This window comes from Macaca mulatta, chromosome 20 (genome assembly GCF_049350105.2).
Source record: "Macaca mulatta isolate MMU2019108-1 chromosome 20, T2T-MMU8v2.0, whole genome shotgun sequence".
Classification (NCBI taxonomy): Eukaryota; Metazoa; Chordata; class Mammalia; order Primates; family Cercopithecidae; genus Macaca; species Macaca mulatta.
Window position 1 is genome coordinate 73427987 of NC_133425.1, and position 14902 is coordinate 73442888.

The 14902-nt window shown below is 40.9% G+C and overlaps 1 protein-coding gene and 1 long non-coding RNA gene across 2 annotated transcripts in view; one reads left to right on the top strand and one right to left on the bottom strand.

The window, feature by feature from the left end:
• Positions 1–1085: 1085 nt before the first annotated feature.
• On the top strand, positions 1086–10234 carry CLEC3A (C-type lectin domain family 3 member A). Its single transcript, XM_001111073.5, has 3 exons — positions 1086–1295; positions 6606–6689; positions 8586–10234. Exons 1-3 carry the CDS (start codon positions 1181–1183, stop codon positions 8975–8977), a joined length of 591 nt encoding a protein of 196 aa, XP_001111073.1. The 5' UTR covers positions 1086–1180; the 3' UTR covers positions 8978–10234.
• Positions 7505–14902, bottom strand: part of LOC144338233 (uncharacterized) — a 32670-nt gene continuing 25272 nt past the window's right edge. Inside the window, exons 4-5 of the long non-coding RNA XR_013412198.1 lie at positions 12103–12294; positions 7505–9038 (exon numbers count right to left, since the gene is read on the bottom strand). This is a non-coding gene — a long non-coding RNA (uncharacterized LOC144338233). The remainder of the gene's footprint in view (positions 9039–12102; positions 12295–14902) is intronic.

Sequence of the window (14902 nt, forward strand, 5' to 3'; positions counted from 1 at the left end):
ATCCACCCACCTCAGCCTCTGAAAGTGCTGGGACTACAGGAGTGAGCCACCAGGCCCGGTGTCTCACTACATTTCTCTGTTAATTATATCATGCACTTGAAAGTGTTGTTTAATGTGTTCAAGGAAAAATGATTGGTGAGGACCTGAAAAAATAGCTATTGGTATAATACTTTAATTCTTATTCTAATGGAAATAATTTACTTTTTAAAATTTTCTTTTCACTCTAAGGTATGTTTTACCCAAGAAGTTTTTATTTATTTATTTTAAACAGATTCTCACTCTGTTGCCCAGGCTGGGGTGCAGTGATCTCGAACTCCTGGGCTCAGGTGATTCTCACACCTCAACCTCCCAGATATAGCCAGGACTGCAAGCATGTGCCACCGAGCCTGACAGATTTTATTTTTTGTAGAGACAGTGTTTTGCCATGTTGCCCAGGCTGGTCTCAAACTCCTGACCTCAAGGGATCCACCCACCTTGGCCTCCCACTGGACTACAGGCGTGAGCCACCACACCCGGCCCCAAGAAAGTAATTCTTGATGAGTCCACAAAATCCTAATGGAGGAAAGCCCTCTATTTTATCATCAAGTATCTATTTCTGCAATCTCCATAAATCCCACTGAGAAAACTGCTTCCAAGCTCCACTTGAGCTGTGCAGACACATGAGTGTGAGTAGACACACTGGCTTAAATGAATGGTGCTGTAGCATCACACACACCCACACACACACACATGAAGTAACTTTCCTTTCCTTTTTTTTTTTTGCCCTGAAAACTAAATTGAATCCATTTTCCAGAACACTTAGTGAATTTCAGAGCTCCAAATAAAAGAATTTTTCACAAATACCCCAAGCTTCTCAGACTTTAAATTTAAAAAAAGAAAGAAAGCAGGCAAAACCTGTAGTTAATTTTGACACACTCCAAAAAGGCACATCACTAGGAAATGCAGCAGAAATTAAATAAATAGACAGCCTAACATGAGGCGCAAGAACAAGGGGCCACCTTATGCTGTGGCCAGCAGAGGCATTCAAACATTTCGTCAGCAGGATTCCAGCCAACCTCCGAAACTCACTCTTATAAGCCAGCCCCAGACATCCCAGAGCAAGATGTAGCTGTGTAGTCTATCTCTCCACAGCTGCTTTAGGGGCGCTGGCAACGTGGCTCAGCAGGCTTGCCCCAGAGCCATGGCAAAGAATGGACTTGTAATTTGCATCCTGGTGATCACCTTACTCCTGGACCAGACCACCAGCCTTACGTCCAGATTAAAAGTCAGGAAGCACAGCAAACGCCGCGTGAAAGGTAATGGGGCTTCTCAGTCAAGCAAAATTCTAGGCTTACACAGTATGGGGAGGTGTGGACGATGTTAATTTCCGAACTCCTCTGGGAGACTGTCTTTGGTGATGGCACCATGCCATCATCCCTATATGGCATCTCAGGGAATTCAGTGATGTTTTAATTATCTAGGATACTTTGATTTTAAAGAAACTAGGCTGTTTTTAAAACAAACAAAACGGAAAAATTTAATAAAAGAATTCTGTACTGTGTATTTTTTGTTACGTGGGCTTAAATAGAATGTGCTTCAGAGGAAGCTCATCTGGATATCTGAACATCTGGTGTTATTAATATGGGGCAAGAGGAATGTATTAACAGAGCACACAGTTTCACTAGTAGATATTGAGTCACTTGATTCAGTTATATTTTAAGATAAGTATAATCTTATTCAATGTGTAGCAGAGGATAGAGCTTTTGGTAATTGTGACTTCCTGTTTTGTCATTAGTTATCATTTGCTATAGTTCCATATCCTTGGCAGTATAGGGACAACCCATACCATATAAACTTTTTCATGACAAAGACATTGAATCTCTCCAACTTAAAGAAGTCAATATGCAAAGTCATCTAGTATTTGAAGGCATTGTGATGCAAAATTGAATCTCCAGGCAACCACAAATTTTGAGTGGCTTGAATTGGGTTAACACGTTAAAGAAATTGAAAAGAGCAAAGATGACAGCAAGGTATTTGCAATATGCTGAAACCAAAGGAAAAGAAAAAAGCAAGACACAGGGTCATGTTTTATCACATCCTCTGCATCACTTTCATTTCAGGATATTTCAGATTATGACTTTATTTCCTTATTTTCACTTCATTAGGAACAACACACACATACAAACAAATTTCAACAAGGTTAAAGTCTATTTGACATGACAGATGGCTGGTAGGTAAACAGGGGTCTTGTTCTTTAATGATTATAAAGTACCATTTTTCAGGGGCATTCATTTACAAAAGTTAGGTCTGGCGCAAGTGTTTTTTTTCTCTTTGAGACAGAGTGTCGCCCTGTTGCCCAGGCTGGAGTGGCACAATCTCGGTTTGCTGCAAGCTCCGCCTCCCGGGTTCACGCCATTCTCCTGCCTCAGCCTCCTCAGTAGCTGAGACTGCAGGCGCCCGCCACCACGCCCGGCTAATTTTTTGTATTTTTAGAAGAGACGGGGTTTCAGCGTGTTGGCCAGGATGGTCTCGATCTTCTGACCTCATGATCCGCCCTCCTCGGCCTCCCCAAGTGCTGGGATTACAGGCGTGAAGCACTGTGCCTGGCTAGTGCAAGACGTATTAAGTGAAATCTTTTTTCCTTACGCATGAAATACTATATACTTCTTTCAGTGAAAGATTAAAATATTTCTCATGAGGTGAAACATATTGCTGAAGATGATATCAAAAGGATGGGGGAGAGAGAAGATGCTGGGTAATGTGGCACATTTCTGTGGCCAGCGTTTCTTCACCGCTGGATGGAGTGGCGCTCCTCATGAGTGGTGATCACACAGTAGGAATGTGTGAAGAGGGTCTGAACGTGACTGCGTGTGCATGTGTGTGCTGTGTGGGCGTTTCTGAAGTAATCGCAGCTTAGGTCACATCTAGATTATCCAGGAGCCTTCCCTCCCCCTTCCTCCTCTCACTCTCTTCTCTCTCCCCACCTTTCTTTCCCACTTCTTTCCTGCTGTCTTCCCCACTCCCTCCCTCATAACCACATGTGCAACTGACAAGGTACACACTTCTTAAATATCATTCCCCCAATATAGTTTGTTACTTTTTGCCATTAGGTCCAAAAAAGTAGATTCTACAGTAGGTGAAGCAATAAACCTAAACCGGTCAAGCAGTTATATCCCCATCCGTCCATATACCTTTAAAATAGTTTAAGTACCTTGAAATATAATAATATCAGTGTTTATGAGATCAAAAGTGAAAGCCGTTTTCTCTCTCCCTATCCTCACTACAAAATTTATCCACTATTAACTATCGGGTAATACTATTCCCAGAAGTTTTGTGTTTTGTTTTTTGTAGGGTTGTTTTGAGAAGAGTCTCACTTTGTCACCTAGTCTGGAGTGCAGTGGTGTGATCTCAGTTTACTACAACCTCTACTTCCCAGGTTCAAACAATTCTAGTGCCTCAGCCTCCCAGATAGCTGGGACTACAAGTGCTCGCCACCATGCCCAGCTGATTTTTGTACATATTTAGTATAGATGGGGTTTCACCATGTTGGCCAGGCTGGTCTCAAACTCCTTACGTCAGGTGACGGTATTGCAGGTGTGAGCCACCACACTTGGCCTATTCACCAAGTTTTTAAAAGGTGCAATTAAAATACATATTTTTAACAATATTAAGAATTGGCTATACAAAATGTTTGGCAGGCAAATAAATTTATTTCATCTATTAAACCTTGGATAGTTACCAGGGTAAGCAATACTTTATTCATTTTAACAGCTGCATAATATTTCATTGTTTGGATGCATCATCACTTAATCTGATCTCTCCTAATACATCTCTTTTTGATTCAATAGCCTCAAAAGTAACTGCTTTGCATACGTGTTGCTCCCCATGTTAGGATGTTCTAAGAAATTTCCAGCAGTAAAATTGCAGGTTAATTATACTTTCAAATTGTCTCTCCAAATGATAACACCAATCCATCCTCCCGTCTTCTGTGTATGGGAGTGCCCAGTCCCACACACTTTGACAACCCAACATCCTGTAATGGTTTTACTGGCCATGTCTTCTGGGAATGACTTTTGTATTTCTACACTGTGTCTACTTCTGGAGAGCAACAATAAAATGAAAGGGAGCCTTCTGGGGGACTCAAAATAGCAACTGAAGAATTTAGCTTCAAACACAAGATCTCTCTGGCACTTGCTTCAAAGGTCTATTTATGTGTTGCATTCATGAATAAAATATGACTTTTACAGGTCAGTAGTTGTTCCACATATTCCCTTTGTTTGTTGTACACAAAAGACATCTACATCAGCTACAAAGGATGGAAGCTACAGCCAATCCCTGGATAATGAATTTCATAACCATCTCCCAGAAGCCTAATATCAATTCATGTGTCTTCATGTTAATTACAATGTTTACAATCTCCCAGTGGAGACCACTTATTTAAGGAGAATGGAGCAGGAAGCCGAGAGGGATGGGGGATGACATTTGTAGAGGTGACAGCTTATACCTTAGAAGCAAGTCTTCAGTAGTCTTTGCAAGCCTGCCCCCCACGAGCTGATGAATTTGCATTCTGAATGCACCCTTACATTTTTTCTGGATTAAATGGTTACATAGATAAAAATCTTTGAAATCTTTGTATTTCTGAACTGAGCTATGGGGTGCTTTGAGAACTGATGTGTAGCATTAAGTAAAACAGAGGCAGGGGCTACCCCTGGATATTCCAGAAGACAGTTTCCTAACCCAAATGAAACATCTGGCTTACGAAGCACATTTAAGGGGACAGTGAATTAGCACATGTGAATTTTAGACTGCCCTGAAAAATCCGGTACAGAACATAGACTGCCTCTATGGCATCCCCACAAAGCAGCAGTTGGGGACAGTTCATAGCAAGCTTTAAATATCTTCTCTGTCTGGGGCTATGTGCTCGGGACCAAGAAGGTTGAGGCAATCACTGTGCAGAAGCAGGTAAGAGGGATGGAAAAGAGAACAGACCTGGACCTGGGCAAATTCAAATCCCAATTCTGCGTTTTACTAGCTGGGTGACCTTCGTCAAGTGAATTCAGCTTTCTGGGACTCTATTTCTTCTGTAGAATGGAAACAGTGATAGTGTCTCTCTCAAAACACTACTGAAAGAATTGATCTCTGACAGTATGTGAAGGCTTTTAATAATTTTTATTATGATTTATAATTCCTGCTTTTGAAGACCTCACAAGCTGCCAGTCTTCTAAGAGAATTCTTATTAGGCCTGAAATTTCAGTTTAACCAAGGTTGCTTGTTTTCTGTCACTTACTTATAGCCAAGATTGGTCAAGGACAGCCATAAAGATCCTTTAGCCTCATCCAGGAACATACAAGACTTAAGTTGCTAATACCTAATTTCTCCATGAGCCTTTAGCACTTAACCCTGCTAGGGGCCACCATACCTGAGGCATGGGTTGAGTAGGAACACTGGGGACAGGGGACTTGGGGACCCAAATAAGTCTGAGTATGAGTTCTACCATGTATCTTTTGAGTCACTCCCATTGGACTTGTCCTCATTCTTCAATGGTAATCTAATTTTTCTCCCTTCATAGCTATGTTTGAAGAGCAAGTGAAAAATAACAATTTTATATACCATAAAGTGTATATTCACTAGACAGTATTATGAACACCTATTATGTGCCAAGCATCATGGTAAGCATCAGAAGCATCAAGAATAACAAGGCAGATGAACTGAGGTAAAACAGAATAGAAAATATAGGGAATATTCTATAAACTATGGAATAAAAAATGTGAACCGAGACTAGAGAATGAAGAAAAATAAGTTTTAAAGAGATTAGCAGAAGGGATACTGAATTACAGGAGAACCCCGAAAGCCTTCTCAGAAGAGGAGATATTTAAGCTTGCTAAGAATACAGGAAAGCATTGGAGCAAGAGTGATCCTAGCAGAAGGAACACATAGGAAAGATGAGATCGAGCTCATTTTCTCAGATGACCCTGAAAGTCAACAAGCCTAAAGTCACAGGATGGGACTGAAGAGACAGGAGGAGCCTCAATCTCACAGAAAGACCTTCTAGTATTATGATCACCATGAAGCTCTTAGGAATCTTCTTGTCCAAGTTATTTTTTTTTCTTTTTTTCCCTTCCTCCTTTCCTTCTTCCATTTTTTTTTTTTTTTTTTTTTTTTTTTTGCAGGGGGAGAGGTGGGGGGACAGAGTGTTACTCCCTTCACCAAGGCTGGAGTGCAGGGGCATGATCTCGGCTCACTGCAACCTCCACCTCCCAAGTTCAAGCAATTCTCATGCCTCAGCTTCCCAAACAGTGGGAATTACAGGCACTCAACACTATGCCTAGCTAATTTTTGTACTTTTAGTAGAGATAGGGTTTCGCTATATTGGCCCCAGCAGGTTGCAAACTCCCGGCCTCAAGTCATTCACCCACCTTGGTCTCCCAAAGTGCTGGGATTACAAGTGTGAGCCTCTGCGCCAGCCCCAAGTTATTTTCATGCATTTTTTTTTCTTTTTTTGTATACACTGGGCTCAGGTTCACCAAAACCACTATCACTTTGGGTCCTACATTCCAAAGCTTGATTTTATTTTAATCATATGCTTTTCACCCACCTACCCTATTCCACCCTAAAATTTTCCCCAGACAGGAATGGAGATCTGAAGACTCAAATTGAAAAGCTCTGGACAGAAGTCAATGCCTTGAAGGAAATCCAAGCCCTGCAGACAGGTAAGGTGCAGACCTCTTCAATGCCTTGTCCCAAAGGAGACAGGAAAATTTCTGGATTTCTGGGGGACATCTTTTTAAGAGAAACATTGACAAATCAACAATGTGGCCAATAAGAGGGCCCCAATGCTGGGAGATGATTGTTTTAGGAAATCAACTTCATTTATAACCCCATTCTCCTATGTATGAGTGGTATAGAAATAAAAATAAGTAGTTCAGTAATACATTGGAAAAGTCAGTCCATAGTTATTCTCTAAAGGGTAGTGAAACAGAATGAAGCAATTATGAAATGACTAAAATGATTAACATTTATTGGATGACAGCTAAGTGCCTATCAGGCCACCAGGACTCACTCAGGCCACACCCAGCCTAAGATGCTGGAAGGACATGGGTTAGAACTGCAGCTTGCGCCAACAGGGCAGCGCCAGTGTTCCTCCCCACAGCTATGCAGCCACATGCGCTACTGCCCAGGAGCTATTCTCCAAGGGGTGAGGAAGTGAGCCACACTGAGTGGGTTCGGGAACAGCCCTGGTTTACAAGGCTCATCCTCCCAGGAGCTAATATCCTTTGCAGCAATTTCAAAATCAGGGTGTTGAGGGTCCTCACAAGAGAACTGCCTCATTACAAGTTACTGCCTTCAGGGAAGACTGAAGTGATGGCTTTCCATCAAGTATTTGTAACTCCCAGGCCAGATGCATGGTACCAATCTGGGTCATTTTTACCATAAGTAATGTTGCCTAGTAACAACGGCAACATATTCCCTTTATCAGGTTTCCAGGGGAACAGAATTAGAAAGTTAAAAGACGGTAAAATGGTTACAGCAGAAGGTGAGTTTTTCTTTATAAACACAAATCCATTAATCCTCCAGCAACATAAGCTATTATGATTCTAATTTTACAGATGAGGAAACTGAGGCAAAAAGAAGGTAAGTAATTTGCTCAAGATATACACAGCTAGTTAAATGTCAGAGATGAGACCTAAACCCAGGCACTATGGCTCTGAGGCCTGACTCTCCAATGCTAATGCCCTAAAACTGTATGTTTGGTTTATCCTGAATAATCTAAACAATATTACCAAGGCTCAGTTATCTGCTTAAGAAAACCACTGTCTCTCCACATGCAAACCTAGAATTTTATTTATTTTTGAGACAGATTCTCACATTGTCGCCTGGGCTGGAGTATGATGGCACAATCTCGGCTCATTGCAACCTCTGCTTCCTGGGTTCACATGATTCTCCTGCCTCAGCCTCCTGAGTAGCTGAGATTATAGGCACACACCACCACATCCAGCTAATTTTTTGTGTTTTTAGTAGAGACGGGGTTTCACTATGTTGGCCAGACTGGTCTTGAACTCTTGATCTTGTGATCCGCCCACTTTTGCCTCCCAAAGTGCTGGGATTATAGGCGTGAGCCACCACATCAAGCATTTTTTTTAAGTAAGTATTAAATATCTAATTCCAAAACTCCCAAAGAAATCCAGCACATAAATAGAGCTACACAGAGTAGCAAGCATGTATATATCAGAACAGCATGAGGTTTAAAGGCCATGTCTTGGGATAGGGCAGACCTGCGTTTGGGTAGCTGTGATCTCACATGCTGCAAAAATTACTTCGTTTAAAAAAATGCTAAGGTGTCACAAAGTAACAACTTCTCTAAGTCTAAATATCCTGATATGTAAAAATAGGGGTAAATAAAATACAACTTCATGGGGTTGTCAAGATTATGTGACTTAATTTATGTAAAGTGCTTAACATGTTGTCTGGCACATAGAAAATTTTAATAGTTGTCTCATCATTATCATACTTCATTCCACAAATACTTATTGCTATTTGCCAGGTCCAGCTCTAGTCATAATACGCTCAAAATGTATCTTAATATGTTAAATTTCACATCTTCACAGTCTGTCTCCGAGGCACTAAAGTTCACAAGAAATGCTACCTTGCTTCAGAAGGCTTGAAGCATTTCCACGACGCCAATGAAGACTGCATTTCCAAAGGAGGAATCCTGGTTATCCCCAGGAACTCCGACGAAATCAACGCCCTCCGAGACTATGGTAAAAGGAGCCTGCCGGGTGTCAATGACTTTTGGCTGGGCATCAATGACATGGTGACGGAAGGCAAGTTTGTTGACGTCAATGGAGTCGCTATCTCCTTCCTCAACTGGGACAGTGCACAGCCTAACGGTGGCAAGCAGGAAAACTGTGTACTGTTCTCTCAATCAGCTCAGGGCAAGTGGAGTGATGAGGTCTGTCGCAGCAGCAAGAGGTACATATGCGAGTTTACCATCCCTTAATAGGCCTTTCTCCAATGTGTCCTCCAAGCAAGATTCATCATAACTTATAAGTTGATGATCTCTAACAAGTAAAAATTATCATTTTTACTTATTAAAAAATTGAAACACAAAAATCAATGCCCATAGCAATATGACAGAGTCAGCCAATTTTGCTAACACGTTTCTTTGGGTTTTTGCCCTTCCTGGGGTATAGGGAATCAGAAATACTGATTCATGTGCATGCAGATAAAATGGCTTCTGCAAAATAGACTAAAATCTTTCTTTACTAGTCTTTCTCACTTGTATAAACCCAGTCTGTTTTAAAACAAATCAGAGTAGCTATGCATCTCATCACTCCAGAAAAGCAAGCTTAGGCTACCTGGAAGATTTTCCCTTGCAAGTTTAGTGTATATTTGATTAACAAGAATTCCCTAAATCAGAGACTCTAGGTGATCTATAATCCAAAAACTTTTCAGCCTGTTCCTCATTCCATCCCTTGCTGGCAATAATACCTTGTTAGCCCATTACCCTTTTTTTGAACTGCTGCATCTCCTGGTGGGATTTGTATCTTATCTGCCATATCAAAACACAAACCCCTGAAGAGGTTCCGATTTTATTTTATTTTTCTTCATGCCTACCCCACTTTTTTGGAAGTTTCCAGCCGCAATTTATAAGGAAATGACAAGGTGCATATTTGATCAATTTTCATTCCCACCATTGCATTACAACCTATAACTTAAATGGGTAACCCTAAGGCAGATCAAAGAAACAGATTGCATGATAAAGGGAAATAGAACAAAAGAAGCTACATTTAGCATCCTTACTCCCACCTTTTGAGACAGAGTGGACTTATGTTTCCTTTTTTACATTGTTGTATACTTTTTTTTTTTTTTTTAGCCATCATTATATATTTAAGTATATTATGGGCAACCAATCTTTGGAAGCTGAGAACTGAATTTAAAGAATGTTATCTTGGAAAATTGCATACGTCTGTGCAATTGTTTATTCTGCCAAGTGCTATTCTGCTTGTTTAACTAGATTGTACAAAATAACGTTATTGCTTAATATTAAACTACAAAGTTTAGACTTGGAGGGAAATGGGCTTTTTAGAAGCATACAATTAAATATATTCTGTTCTTCAAATAAACAGTGTTTAAACATTGAATGTGTTTTGTGAACAATATTCCGCTTTGCAAACTTCAACTACACATGCTTGGAATTAAGTTTTAGCTCTTTTTGTTGCTCAATAATAAAGCCTGAATTCTGATCAATAGAAAATGTGTTTGAGTGTTAATTACACTTATTCAAACTATGTTGGTTTATATTAAACGTGGCAGGGTTTGAGGGGAATTACCCTGGATTTAATCAAACTGGTGATTCGGATATACTCAGAACAATTTTACCTGGCAATGAAGAGGTATAGTCTGACTAGAGGAGGGAAACTTTTTAAAAATTGTAGCTGCTTTGGCCAGATACAGGGGCTCACGCCTATAATCACAGCACTTTGGGAAGCTGAGGCAGGCGGATCACTTGAGCTCAAGTGTTCAAGACCAACCTGGGCAACATGGCGAAACCCTGTCTCTACACAAAGCACCAAAATTAGCCAGGTGTGGTAAGGCTCGCCTGTGATCCCAGCTACTCAGGAGACTGAGGTGGGAGGATTTCTTGAACCCGGGAGGTTGAGGTACAGCGAGCTCCGATTGTGCCACTACACTCCAGCCTGGATGACAGAGCAAGACCTTGTCTCAAAACAACAAAAAAAGTAGTTGCAATTATATCTGGTGAACCTTGGCCAACTCCCTACTTCCAACATAACCATAGTCTTCCTAAAGATAATGACCATAATGAAATGGGTGGACACTGGTAAGTAAGTGCATTCTCCTTACATTTCAGGTACTGTGCTAGATCTTATGTAATTCTCATTTATCTTGGGAACCCCCCTGAAAATTCAACCCTGAGAATTAGGCTCTAGAATCACTTCATATTACAGAAGGAAAAAAAAAAAAAAAAAAAAAAGATAAGTTGCCCTAAGTCACATGCCAAGAAATAGTGGAAATGTCATTGGAACTTAGTAAGCCGATTCAGATCCTATATACTTAGTAACCATGGGGAGCAATAAAGGGTAAAGCCCATTCAGAAAGGCAATGGGAGTAGATTCTAATCCAGTGTCTCAATTTCCTTAGGTGAAGTAACAATTTGGACTAACAGCTGACCTTGAGAAGTATTCAGTCTAAGGTCACTGAACAGAAGGTGTTTTTCCTTCCCCCTTTGCAAGGACCCAGATAAAGACAGACAACCAGTGTTATTGAGCATGGTGGTTCAAGCCCCTAATCCCAACACATCAGAGACTGAGGCGGGAGGATCACTTGAGGCCAGGAGTTCAAGACCAGCCTGACCAACCGAGACATGGTCTCTACAAAAAAATTTAAAAACTAGCCAGGTGTGACGGCACATGACTTCAGTCCCGGCTACTTGGGAGGCTGAGGCAGGGGGATTGCTTGAGCCCAGGAGTTCGAGGCTGCAAGGAACCATGATTGTACCATTTGACTCCAGCCTGGGCGACAGAGACCCTCCCTATCTGTTTAAAATCAAACAAACAAAAACATTTGAACATGGATCCATTAAATAAGGCAATCCTTCCCAAAGTGCCCCAACAAGACCAAGAGAGTAAGTTATAATTCAAAGGAATAGATGGTTAGTGACATCAAGATAAGGATTAACAAATATCAAAATCAGTTAGCAAAACTTAAGCACAAATTATGGGCAAGAGCAAAACTGGGAGGAACAGATTAACACATTACTTGGTTTGTTCCTGGGTCTAACTCATGACCTTGACTTTGTTACTTCACCAAGAAACCAGCTGAAACCCACACCCACAAGATTCCGTAACCTAGACTTCTCTTTGGTCTGTTTTGCCTGTTGGGTACTGCCTAGCAAACAACTGGTCTTCAGGCAGGAATGATAAATCATTTTTAATTCTCAGGCCAACTTTTTTTTTTTTTTTTTTTTTTTTTTGAGGCAGGGTCTTGCTTTGTCACACAGGCTGCAGTGCAATGGCACAAATATGGCTCATTGCAGCCTCAACCTCCTGGACTCAAAGTAGCAGGGACGACAGGCATGTGCCATCATACCCAGCTGATTCTTACTTTTTTAGAGACAGGAGTCTTGCCATGTTGCCTAGGCTGGTCTAGTACTCCTGGGCTCAGGCAATCTTCCCGCTTCAGCCTCCCAAAGCTCTGGGATTGCAGGGCATAAGCCAATGTTCCCAGCCTCAGGCCAACTCTTAGGCTTCCATAAAAGCTGTCTGGACTGCAGGTAGAGAAGCATCCTGAAGAAGCCTGGTGGAAAGAATGACATAAGCAATTAGCAATGTCTCCCCCAAAAGGTCATGGTCAGAGAATGTGAACATTGTATCATGTGTCAGGTGATACAACTTTTGAATATAACTGACATCTTTGGGAAGGCAGGCATTTCCCGTCTTCCCGAAGATGTCAGTTACATTCGAAGCCCAAACAGTCTAGGCTCCCCAAACCTTACCAGGAAGCTGATTCTAATCTTTAGAGCAGTGTTTCTCAAACTTTTAAATGCTTGTAGATCACCTGAGGCCCTTGGTTAAACCACAGATTCCATGGGGCTGGGCTAATTCCAACAAGCTCCCGGTGGACACCAAGTCTAGACCACAGACCACAGCGTGAGTAGCAAGGTTCTAAAGTTTTAGCTACTTGCCCAGACACCATCTCTGATTAATTGTAGCAGTTCTGCTGCTTGCTAGCACAAAAGTCAAGGGTAAGATTTACAGTTCTTCTGAGTAAAGAACAATACAGAGCAGTTTTCTACTTACCAAAGATGCTTCCATCCACATCACTAAGTGAGATAACAAGAAAAATCAGTAAGTTAAAGGAAACACCTATAACAGACTCAGGCTTAATTAATATTTTGAAGGAGAACTGGCTTATTGCAAGGCTCAATGTCTTCTCTTTCCCAGCATTACAGTGCAGCATTTCTTATCTAAAAATAAAGTTATATTACTGGAGGCCTAGAATTTGAGGCTGCAGTGCACTGTGGTTGCACCTGTAAATAGCCACTGCACCCTAGGCTGGGCAACATAGCATAGTGAGGCCCCATCTCAGAAGATAGTAACAAAATAAATAAATACAAATATAAAGTATTTTCTTCTCTCAGATTAGCAAGAACTTCTATAACATCACCAGAAAAGCACATCTCACAAATAGAAACCCAAAAAATTTAGTGTTTGGGGCATGCAATAAATAACATCAAATTTTAGCAAACTCAGTATATCTTATTTAATCTGATGCAAGAAATTCAAAGGGTATCTACTAACAGTAATAGGTAATATGGAGAGACAGAGGAAGCCAGTCATAGCACACAAGACAGCAAGACTACCTGAGGGGGTCTGTGAAGACAATATTAGCACATCTAATTACACATGGTATTAAGCAGGTTAACTACTACCTAGTTTTTTCTGAACTGACATCCACAAAATGGAAACTAGTTTAAATAAAATTCTGCTAAGGAACTATAAATTGAACATACAGTAGTCAAAAACATGTGCACACATGCCAGCAAGCAAAGCTGACACTTCTGTCAGTGTGGGTGGTTCAGGGAGGTATCCACAGCCCACTCAGAGCCAATCAGATTATTTTCCAGTGGTTGTCACCTGGAAACTGGGAGCAATGAAATACTTTCCCTTAAACATGTTCAATTAGGACAAAGTAAATGTAGGGCTTCTGGCACAATTCTTTCTTTCTAGATGAGTGCAATGTGCAGAATGAAGCAAAACAAAGATAAGCAGTGATGAGAAATAAGGGCACAAGGATGGAAGGAGAAGGACGTTAAAGAAAACAACAGAAAGAAAATGTGTGTTCATATAGTTCTTAGCTCATCATTTCAATCCCCTAAGGCCCTGGTTCTATTTCTGTACATCCTGTGAGCTGCCCCACAATTCCTCCAAACCACAGAATACAATTTCTCCTTTTCACTTGCGCTAGTTTGGGTTGGCTTATCAGCCAGGATAGGCTAGGTTATGATGCAGTAACAATCTCAAAAACCTCAGTGGCTTCAAACAGCAAAGTTTGCTGCTGTCTCTCATTTTCATATTCATTGTGCATTAAAAGGGGACTCCTTCTCTGCACGTTGTGCTCACTCTAGAAACCAGCAGATGCAGAAGCAGCGATATAGAATGCTGTCATTCTCTACAGCAGAGACACACAGCAGCCATTAAACGATCTGATACAGCAATAGTAAACATTTCCCCTCTGAGGGAGACCTGCAAGTGCAATTCAGCCATGGGCCCAGGAGGTAGAGAGCTGGAATATTTGATGGTGATCAGCATGTACTCCCACAGTTGGGTTTCTGTCCCTTGCAATCAAAATGATTCTGATTAACACAAGCTATGAAGAGAAATGAGACTAAAAAGACCTGTATTCCAATTCAAAGAGAAAGTGGGTTCATGGAGATAACTAGGTAGCAGTAGAAAAGCATCTCGTAATTGGTAAATGGAAGCTGACTTCAAAGCTTCAAAAGCTGGAAGACAGTTTAACTGTTTAAGTGTATAAATTGGAATTATTATATGCAACTCCAAAGGCAGGTTCTTAGCATTTGTGATAGCTTTCTAGAAGTGGGACATTCATTTTTAAGTTGGGAGATGGTATGCGCAAATTTTATCTTATTAAAAGCCAATTAATTATTCCGGTTGTCCAATATATTTCAATATATTTAATCTACCCAAGTAGAGTGACCATAGATTACATTCCAATTTGCCCTGGAGAGAGCTGATGAATGACAATTGTTCAACAATTTATAGCACCGTTTTTCACTCCGAAAGTTTCCCAGTTTGGGTAATAAATTATACTGTTATCCTAACTATAACTCAGGCTTTGTTTCAGAGGTTTGATGATCTTGCCTATACACCTACATTTGTAAATG

Excerpts from the sequence above, each read along its gene's own strand:
- CLEC3A (XM_001111073.5), top strand. The coding sequence starts at position 1,181 with ATGGCAAAGAATGGACTTGTAATTTGCATCCTGGTGATCACCTTACTC. Across the intron at positions 1,296-6,605 it reads CAGCAAACGCCGCGTGAAAG|ACAGGAATGGAGATCTGAAG; the intron begins GTAATGGGGCTT and ends AATTTTCCCCAG. Across the intron at positions 6,690-8,585 it reads AATCCAAGCCCTGCAGACAG|TCTGTCTCCGAGGCACTAAA; the intron begins GTAAGGTGCAGA and ends ACATCTTCACAG.